Here is a 10,861-nt window from a genome sequence, read left to right on the forward strand (position 1 = left end):
ACACAAACTTGCAGTTGGCATAAAATAGAAACAAATAGAAAATGTTGGCTCCACATGCTATATTCACAAAGTTTTCCAGAGGCAAATGTTATAGCTAATCATTTCCATATTTGCCTGGAAAACAGCCTGAATCTTTGGAGTCTTTACTATTCAGCTCTTTGGTTGGAGATTACATGTAAGCAAAGAGCTCTATCCTTAACAGGGTTAAAATCTGCTTACTTTAATGAAAAGTGTTGTACAATCTACTTGACCACAGAATGTAAGCTTTTGAGCAACATTGAACTAATTTTAGGTGATGTTTTTCTTCTTGTTTAATTGCCAGAAAAGGACCTCTTTCTCTCTCTTTCTCTTTTTTTTTAAGAATCCAACACACACAAAGAATGTGCTTCTGAATCTCAGAAATAAATATACGAATATAGCCTAAATCATCACAAAGATGAACATCTCACCACAGCAGTAGTATATGATTGGTCTTAACCTGGTGAGGGCTTCAGAAAGTGACAAAGGGTCTTTATTTTCTTGTCTAATTCCTACCGCCCATTCCATCTTTTTGGCATGCAGTATATCTCACTTGTAACAAAATGGAGTTGCGACAATTTGGCATCAAAACAACGAAAAAGAAGAAAGAACTTCAAAATATGCTAGCAGAATGGAATTATCCAATCAGGAAAAGAAAAGAAAAGGTTGTTTTTTTAAAGGAAGGAAATTAACAAAATGCTAAGGGTAAAATATGAAAGTCAGCTATAATTTAAGTTACAGTGTTTTTACTCAAAACTCTGTAACTAAGTATTCTTGAGACGATCTCTTGACGGTGGCCACCTACTTCAACCACCCCTTACACAGCTTCCTGGATGTTGAAACTGTAGTGAGGTCCATTTTGCCAAATTCTCTAAAAGTGTGTACAAATCAGCCTAGATGAGACCCAGTGGATGTTAATTTATTCTACCTTCAAGTAGTTTAAGAAACAGATACTACTTTTTGGAAACAGACTGGTAGTTATGTTTGCTTCAAAGGTCAAAGAAATATCCTGGCAAAAAGAATGTGGGGATAAAAGGAATAGCAGAAGCTTGCGATTTTTAGCAAAAGCACCTAAGAATGCATGGACTGTTGGAAATTTCAGTGGGCTAGTAAAAAATCTGCTGAAACTGGGAGGTTATAAGAATCTAACAAGAAGATTACTATTTTGAATTCATCTCCAGATGTTCAGGATGATTTATAATGCTGTAAGTCAAGATAACCCATATTATATTATTTGCTTGAGGTTCTATTTCTACTTTAATTTTAGCTTCTTAGGAGAGATAAGTTCTCTTATTCTGTCAGATAAGGCTATAGGTTCCACTTATTTTTTTTTTTTTAATTTTTTTTTTCAACGTTTTTTTATTTATTTTTGGGACAGAGAGAGACAGAGCATGAACGGGGGAGGGGCAGAGAGAGAGGGAGACACAGAATTGGAAACAGGCTCCAGGCTCTGAGCCATCAGCCCAGAGCCCGACGCGGGGCTCGAACTCACGGATCGCGAGATCGTGACCTGGCTGAAGTCGGACGCTTAACCGACTGCGCCACCCAGGCGCCCCTATAGGTTCCACTTAAATATGCTATAATCGATTGAACATATATAATTTTTTAAGTGTTTGCACAAAAATCAGAATTGAGAAACCAAATCCCTATTTTATTTCTTTTTTATTTTCATGATCATGTCAAGGAGTCAGATAAAATTAAATACTAGAAAAGGAAATAAGGCTTTCCTAATATCTACTGGAAGATATACAAGATGCAATTTTAAAAAGCTGATTATCTACACCATGTGTTTATCTATCTCCATTGGTATTGATTAATCTTATCCAGAGGCTCCTATGCGGGGGGGGGGGGGGGGGGGGGGGCGGGGAAGGCATATAACAAATGTTGCATTACCTTGTTTTGCAAACAGACTGTTCGGAGATTTTTAATGATGGGTATAAGCGCAGTGGATTTTACAAAATCAAACCTCTCCAGAGCCCAACAGAATTCTCTGTTTACTGTGACATGTCTGATGGAGGAGGATGGACTGTAATTCAGAGACGATCTGATGGCAGTGAGAACTTTAACAGGTGTGCTAATTATGATGCAAGGATTTATTTGGAGTAGCATGTGTGAGATTTGTAACAAGTAAAGCATTTTTATTATATCCTGAGGTCTATAATTAGAATTTCACTCTTTCCAAATAAGAATACTGAAAGTGCATTTGCTAATCAAAAAAAAATATTGGGGGCGTGGGTAATTGGGGAGGGTGGTGGGCACCTTAGTTACTACTGCAAAGGTCCTTTTGGGTTCTGCTAAAATCAGCTTTCATTTCAAATTTTTTAGAGGCTGGAATGACTATGAAAATGGCTTTGGAAATTTTGTTCAAGAAAATGGTGAATATTGGCTGGGTAATAAAAATATTCACTTATTGACCACACAAGGTAAGGTTTGTCTGATATCAAATTCACTTGAAGTATAGTTGAAACACACACACACACACACACACACACACACACACACACACACACACACTAAAGGGGCACCTGGGTGGCTCAGTCAGTTGAGCTTCAGACTTTGACTCAGGTCATGATTTCATGGTTCGTGGGTTTGAACCCCACTTTAGGCTTTGTACTGTGACAGTTCAGAGCCTGGAGCCTGCTTCAGATTCTCTGTCTCCCTCTGTCTCTGCCCTTCCCTACCCCCATCACCTCCTCTCTCAAAAATAAATAAGCATTAAAAATAAAAATAAAAAACACATTAAAATGTTTTCTACTAAACCATAGGCAATGGAATGAATTCAGTAAGTGCTGTGTTTTGCAGATGCCAATGATCCCTTTCGAGCAACAATCCCCTTTATAAAATGTGGCCACTTAAAACTAGGACTAGAGGCAACGAAACTAGATCTGGGCTGAGGTGGGAGAGTTCTCATCTATTTATTTTCAATTTATGGAGAGGAAATGTAGTGTCCTAATCCTTCTTTTTTTAATGCCTCAAATTCCTCAAAATAGCCATACTGGGTCAACTATCTATTGCCATAATAAGTGTGTAACAAGCTACTTCAAGATTTACTGGCTTAAAGCCACACTCATTTATTATTCCTCACAAATCTACAAGTTGGCTGAGTGGTTTTGCTCATCAGGTCTGTGTTCTGCTGATCTTGGCTGGGCTTGCTCATGAGTGTGTGACCAGCTTCCGGGTCTGCTGGGAATTTAAGGGGGAAAGAAGTAGACTCAGTGGAAGGAGTTAAAAGTCTCATTGCAAACATTGAGGCAAAGAATTGGGCGCTTGGGGCTGTTTTATACAGTCAAATACCCTAATAAATATCCTGTCTCCATCCCCATCAACTTTTAATTTGAAAAATTTCAAAGATACAGCAAAATGGAAAGAAGATTCAACCTACCACCTGGATTCTACACTACCATTTGCTGGTTTTTTTTTTTTAATTGTTTTCAATACATACCTATCCATCCATCAAGCCATTTTATTTTATTTTATTGATATATTTCAAATTGCAGACATCTATACATTTCCTGCTATGTACCACTGCATGTGTATCTTCTCTTAGAGCTCAGTATTTGTCTAACGTATCATTTGATGAATTTTCTCAGCTTCTCTTTGCCATGTTCATTTACTCCAACTCATTGCCTTCCTTGCCTCAATTGTAAGTCTGAGATTGTAGTCAGCCCCATTCGGGTCTGATTTAGAATGTTTCATAAAAGGCAATTGTATTGCTTAACAAAGCATGCTATATCACACTGGCAATGCATTAAACATAAAAGCAAGGGTTTGCTTGTTTCATTCAAGTTAGGGAAAGTGACTGGTGTTTTTATATTCACAATTCATAAGTAGGATTATAATTATAGGGATCTTTGAGACACCAGAATAATAGCTATAGAAGATGAATAATCCTAGAACCCTGCTTGTCCTTCTTGTGATCAATGCTATCTAAATTTATATAAGATTTCCCTTCCCTCAATGTATTTATTTTATTTTATTTTGAGTATTTTATGATATATATAACATTTATCATAGTGCCTTTTTTGCACATTAATATTTATCGGGTTTCCTATCGAAACTATGAAAACTCCACGAAGTAACCCTTAGCTCCTTGCAAATATACAAAGTTCAAATTAGTTGTTAAATTATTATTAAATGCTCATTCACCCAGATGCACTTTGCCAACACATCTGCTTCCCTTTCGTGTTTTAATGGGTACTCGGGCTGCTACTGTCATGACAGCAAAAATGTATTTATCAGTTCTAGGTTTCACAACCACATATCACATCATCCCAAGGAAAAGCATGCCTTTGTCCCTGCATTCTTTAATTGTGAGCGCACCTAAGGCTAGTGAATTTCCCCTGAAAATAGCTTTATCTCCATTACATAAATTTTGACTGCAAGTGTTTGCAATAATATTAATTTAGGAATGGTCTATAATTGCCTTTTTATTTATTTATTGTCCATAAAGATATTTAGATGGTTACCCGAAACATTGAGACTGACTTTATAGCTCTTCCATAATGCAAGGTATTTAACTTAGCCTGCCGTACTGTTCTCATCCACTTCACAGTCTTGGCTCACATAACCATTACTGCCCTTCCATCAGATTAGAGGGGCCTCTTCCAAAATTCCACCTTAGAGAGCTCCATGGGGGGCAGGGCCTGTGGTACTAAAGCACCAAGGTCACTGGAAGCCTACACTCCTCCCACATTCAGTAAGGGGCAGGCTGGCATTTCCTGCCCAAACAACCCTGAGCTTGTTTCCAAAACCTGTTCATGCCTCTTCTTCATCTAGCCCCCTTGAGAAGATGGTGTTACTGGTGTGCACATCGCTGAGCCTGAGGGGAGATAAAGCAACAACTTTAAGTGTGGGTGTAAACAGAGCTTGTATGTGCAGACTAGAAAGTGCACAAACGTGGTCGAGGCCCTTTTTGTGTGCATGATGGAGACAGAGATAGGGATAGGAAGAGAGGAGGCTGACCACAGACAAGACCTGGGTGATGGGGCCAGAGGGTCTCTCTCCCTGGGCCTCCATGTTCTGGCTTGGATCCCAAGGAGACTAAGACCGTAAGTTCAAACCTGATCTTCTAGGTCATCGTGAAATTTTATTTATCGAAGTAGGAGGATAGAACATATATTATCTAACAGTTTGTTTGACTTATAATTTTCTGGTTCCTGACTCTTCAAAAAAGAGGAGTAATAACTGTGATTCACAAATGATGGGACAATGGAGAAAAGAAGATGGCTTGACGCGACCAACTAGTTATTATTTACTTTTAAGATTAACATTCTTGGGGCGCCTGGGTGGCGCAGTCGGTTAAGCGTCCGACTTCAGCCAGGTCACAATCTCGCGGTCCGTGAGTTCGAGCCCCGCGTCGGGCTCTGGGCTGATGGCTCAGAGCCTGGAGCCTGTTTCCGATTCTGTGTCTCCCTCTCTCTCTGCCCCTCCCCCGTTCATGCTCTGTCTCTCTCTGTCCCAAAGATAAATAAACTTTAAAAAAAAAAAAAAAAAAAAGATTAACATTCTTACTGAAAGTAAGAAAAAGAAGATAAATGTTTAAACTTCTTAAAACTTCTCTTCTTTCATTGTTAGGCTTCTTAATGTATTAGCTAAATAATAACTTAGTTTCTGTTGTTCTTTGTCAAGTGAATTGTACTAGACTTGACCTATGATAAATCTAGTAGAAATTTTCCACCTTCAATATTATGTTCCTAGCTCTTTTCAAGCAAAATACACAATGAAATGTTCATGTTGTAAATACAATAAAGCCACTGTTTATTCTTTGAAAACGGAATGATAGCAGAAGGAAACAGTTTAAGTAAAATAGAGCTATGAATTATTTTTAAAATTCAATAAATCAATGTCATCTCACACCTCAGAAATATCCTATTAATTCTTGTTGTTTTTGTTTTTCAGGAGACTACACTTTAAAAATTGACCTTGCAGATTTTGAAAAAAATAGCCGTTATGCACAGTATAAACTTTTTAAAGTTGGAGATGAAAAGGTAGTAAAATTTTCAAATAAGTAACATTATGAATTAATGTGTAAAATATAAACCCTGAAGTCAGTGGAAACAAAAATACACGACAGAACCTGTCTTTTGTTTATTAAATAAATATATTATTAACTAACATTAATTATTAAATTATCATATTATGGTGACAACTGATAGTGGAACTTGCCTCTTTGTCTTTAGAATTCCTATGAGTTGAATATCGGCGAATATTCTGGAACAGCTGGAGACTCCCTTACAGGGAATTTTAATCCTGAGGTGCAATGGTGGGCTAGTCACCAAAGAATGAAATTCAGCACACGGGACAGAGATAATGACAACTACGAAGGGAATTGTGCAGAAGAAGATCAGTCTGGCTGGTGGTTTAACAGGTTTGACATTTTATAAACACTATTGTAATGGCGTTGATGATATCTCACTGGTAGGCATTAATTATAACATGAGGTAATGTTGTCTTCTTTGTAGTACTGGTATTATTATGTAATCACACTTACTAGAATTCTTCAGTGATGAAGTATTTTTGAGGATTTGTTCATTGTGTGCATTAATAAGCTTGAAAGGTGTTACAGAAATAAATCAAATTACTACTTCTGCAAAGATTGTTTGCAACCTGAACTATGGGTGAGTTATCATAAATAGTTGGCCACAGATTGACATGAAAGAATAGGGAGCATTTATCATAAGAGAAATATTTTCAGTGTTCTAATAACCAGTTTGGTCTTTACCTTCTCTTATCACGTGATGGCCATGTTATTTTTGTAAATTTTTCTATGTAATACTACTTTTAAATCACAGTGACTTCCACTGAGCTCCCCTCAGTGCAGAAATTTCCTCTACAGTATTCCTGACACTTAATTCCACCCTCTGCTTGAATACTTCAGTGTTACTTTATCAGCTAGCTCACTCTGGGTTTTTTTATCGTACTAAGTTTTTCCTTTTATTCATCTGGATTCTGCCTTCTTATACTTCACCAGATTTTCTTCTCAGTAGTTCAAGAGCAATTGTAATTCCTTTTCAACATAGTGCTGCAGGCAGTGGATGAGAAGACATTTATTGTATTCCTCAATATTTTCTCTCCTCTAGGCCAGATATGCTTGACTCATTGAACTGTTCTCCACCCAAGATGGTTTCCAGACAGCTCCCTTTGTTGTAATTACAAAGTTTAGGCAAGAATGGAAACTTCATACTGTCTCCCTTAAAAATAACCTGATGCGTCTGCTGTCTGCAAAGCAGATGTGCCCCAACTGTTAGGCAGTGCATGCGTTTTGAACGTCTTCTTTTCTTGTTAGAAAACAAACACTACTTCAAAATGTCTGGACGTTTAAATTTTCCATTATAGAATCTTTAGTGAGTATTCCTGGAGTGTCAGATTTTCCAAATTATTGAAGACTATTCATTTAAGTTCCAAATCCAAATTTTAACCTTTTTTTTTTCTTACATAAGTACTTACAAAGCATTTTAGAATCCTGTCTTATGAAGTAGAGGTATATCAGGCATATGTTAACTTTCCTGAAAATCACGGGAGTCCTCCCTGTGAGCATTCGGTGATTGCAAGGTGCTGGTTTTAGAGTTGTAGATTCTGTGGGGATACAGCTAGTTGTGGGTAGTGTGGTGGGTCAAGTTGAAACTCAGTGGTTGTAAAATCATTATTTTCTCTGGATTTTGCTTTTGTTTTTTACTTTGTGTCATTTTATAAAATTTTGGTCGCTTGTAAAGGAACTAGAGCACATACATCAGTGAGAGAGAACAGAGAAACAAAGGTATCATCCCTACTTAACAAACCAAAGGTGATGATAGTCTTTTCCCTAGTGGTTTTCTTGTTCTTTTAAAAGGCCATCTTTGTCACTCTCTCTTCCTCCTCCTTTTACTTCCCCTGTCCTTCTAAGTTATCATTATGTAAAAATTATCAGCATTATATAAAACTGACACATAATTCACTAAGTTGCAAGCATCCCTTAATGTTTGATTTTGAACAGAAGCGCATATACAGAAAAAACAATCATATCAGTTAATATTACCATGTACCTACCTAGTTGACTTGGCTTGGATTGCATCTAAATGACAACTGGCACACATATTAACACAGGCAAATAAATAATTTACTTGACTTTCGATATCGGCGTTCAGAGATGACAAAGAAAGGTAGCTACTGAGCTGGAGATGCCTAAGAACTCATCATTATCCGTGAAGTCAAATGAGATGATATGTCTGTAGAGGTGGAAAATCAGTAAAGTTAGAGAAAAAGTCAATTGTTCTGGAAGCTTGGTGCTACGTCTACATGTCTCCTTTTCTTGTAGTTTAATCCTATCATTTTCTTCCTCCTTATCCTTTTTTTTTTAATCCTATAGTTCTTCTAACTTACATGAAGTGTTGGCCCTTCATAATTACTACTCACTTACAAAACGTTCTTTCTCCACATGGCAAAGCAGTCACTGAGTGTTGATGTGTTCTCTGCTCTGCATTTGCAAATGCATTCACCAACAGAGCCCCAACCATCTCCCAGTGTGGTTACAAGTCCTGTTCCAGAAACTGAAAGGTGCTGGACAATTGGTCTCAGAATAGCTAAGAAGTGGGGCACCTGGCTGGCTTAGTCAGTTAGAGCGTGTGACTTTTAATCTCAGGGTCGTGAGTTTGAGCCTCACACTGGGTGCGGAGCCTACTTTAAAAAATAAAAAGAGGGGTGCCTGGGTGGCTCTGTTGGTTAAGCGTCCAACTCTTGATTTTGGCTCCGGTCATGATCTCGTGGTGCGTGAGCTCAAGCCCTACATCAGGCTCAGTGCTGACAGCACAGATGTCTCTAGGAAAACAGAGATGGGTCAAAATATACATTCCAGAGGCTAAGTTTAGAGTATTTTCTTTTCTAACATTACCTTTCAGGTAATTTTAAAAACACAGTAGGCTTTGACATTTGCAGAATCAGCATACATAGTTTCAGATTTAAATTAGGAGATTGTCAGGATGGTCGGCAGGAGCAAATCACTAAGCTGGTAAGTGGACCAAGCCAACCATTCAGCATCTATGGGTAAATTATATGCTTTTTTGATTCAATAGTTTGGGTACTTTCCATAGAGTTTTCAGAACCATCCTTTGCAAATATTCTCCTTATACCCTAATGTCTGCCATCTTTTCGTTGGTTAATCACTAAAGAAATATGTAGTGACTCATTGCTAACAGTACACAGAAAATTATCACATACGCCTAGCTATCCATATCAGGGACAAAATTTACAGATTTTAAAGGAGGAAGTGCGACATTTTTAAAATGTATGATTAGCTAACCCACTTATCTAGATTGGAAAAATAGAGGCTAAAAAATTAACTCAGCAACTTGGACAAATGATTATTGGTCAATTGCTGGGAAAACTTTAAATGGTGGTTTAGGTTTTGTTTGCTTACCCTTGAGGTTAAAATAATGGATATGTTGGCAGTTTTTAAAAGAGGGGGGAGGGAGTGTGCAGCACGAAAGCTAAATCTTGGCAGCAGAAAGGTGAACACGTAAGTGCAAATTATCCAGGGAAGCTGGTTACACAGCGCCATGCCACACCCTGTTTCCTTAAATCATACCACTCTTGCAAAGGCCAAAGATTACAAGGTCATGTTTTCGTTTGCTTGCTTTTTTGTTTAAAAGCTATTAAGACCAGAAATGCTTCTTTTACAGTACACGACAGGTGACCTGGGCTATATCCTGAGTTTTGTTAGGACACACAAACCCATCAGTTAAACCCATCTGCCGTAGAAACCTCCCACCTTCTGGAAACTAATGAACATTGCCTTGTTGGGGCGCCTGGGTGGCTCAGTCTGTTGAGCATCTGACTTTGGCTCAGGCCATGATCTTGTTCGGGTTCGTGAGTTTGAGCCCGCATCGCGCTCACTGCTGCCGACACAGAGCCCGCTTGGGGTCTCGTGTTCCCCTCTCTCTCTGGCCCTCACTTGCGCGCGCGCTCTCTCTCTCGAAAATAAATAAAACCTTAAAAGTACATAAGTAGATAGATACTCCCTTGTCTGAAAAATGGCAGAAATCATAGTCAAACGCTTTTATCGAAAAGGCTTAGGAAGGAGCTTTCTAGTCTGATTGTTTTGTGTTTATTTTCTCTTCCCACTAGGTGTCACTCTGCAAACCTGAATGGCTTATACCACAAGGGCCCCTACACTGCTAAAACGGACAATGGGGTTGTGTGGCTCACCTGGCATGGATGGTGGTATTCTCTGAAGTCTGTGGTTATGAAAATTAGGCCAGATGATTTTATTCCAAATAGTGTTTGATTTTCCCTGTTGGGCTTTCTTTCTGCAATTTGTCTCGCTTTAAAGTGCTTTGAAAAATTGGACCTCTGAACATATACATACACACGTAGATGGCAACTGTTACGTGTGCTACTTTTCATTCCTACTGACCTTTATTACTTATTGCGCTTTCAGCACAGCAAATACGTGAGTCCTTCAAATAAATACAGATTATTGAATTCCTGCATGCAGAAGTTTACGATAAGTGCTTATGCTAAACAAAAAGTACAACAGCGCAGAAAACATACCATGTTTAGGCAATAACATGAGCATAAGTACATAATAAAGTATGAACGCCATTGAAAAACACATGAAAAAAAAACAATAAAAAAATAGATTGGTAAATCAACTATATAGACAATAAATATTATGAATTAGGACGTGAACTCAAGTCTCTGCTACCGAGCTGGAACTCAGAGACACAATTTAGGCTCTCAATCGCTATATGACAGTATCCTATATTTTTAAGCTGTTGGTATAGGTTAAACACTTGTTTCAGAAGCCACATTTTAATTCTTATACCAATCATGTGAGGTATTATCATCTCCATGTAACACACCTGGAAGT

General features: G+C 38.1%; 1 protein-coding gene and 1 non-coding gene across 4 annotated transcripts in view; both read left to right on the forward strand.

The window, feature by feature from the left end:
* FGL1 (fibrinogen like 1) overlaps positions 1-10,473 on the forward strand; it is a 54,483-nt gene extending 44,010 nt beyond the window's left edge. For all 3 annotated transcript variants that reach the window (XM_045454721.1, XM_045454728.1, XM_045454714.1), the window contains exons 4-8: positions 1,928-2,087; positions 2,344-2,441; positions 5,917-6,005; positions 6,198-6,385; positions 10,117-10,473. In XM_045454721.1, the coding sequence (XP_045310677.1) occupies positions 1,928-2,087; positions 2,344-2,441; positions 5,917-6,005; positions 6,198-6,385; positions 10,117-10,276 (695 nt within the window). In that variant the 3' untranslated portion in view covers positions 10,277-10,473. The remainder of the gene's footprint in view (positions 1-1,927; positions 2,088-2,343; positions 2,442-5,916; positions 6,006-6,197; positions 6,386-10,116) is intronic.
* Positions 8,591-8,664, forward strand: TRNAK-UUU. The gene has a single exon. It is a non-coding gene; the product is annotated as a tRNA-Lys (tRNA).
* Positions 10,474-10,861: the final 388 nt, after the last annotated feature.

This window comes from Leopardus geoffroyi, chromosome B1, assembly GCF_018350155.1.
Source record: "Leopardus geoffroyi isolate Oge1 chromosome B1, O.geoffroyi_Oge1_pat1.0, whole genome shotgun sequence".
NCBI lineage: Eukaryota > Metazoa > Chordata > Mammalia > Carnivora > Felidae > Leopardus > Leopardus geoffroyi.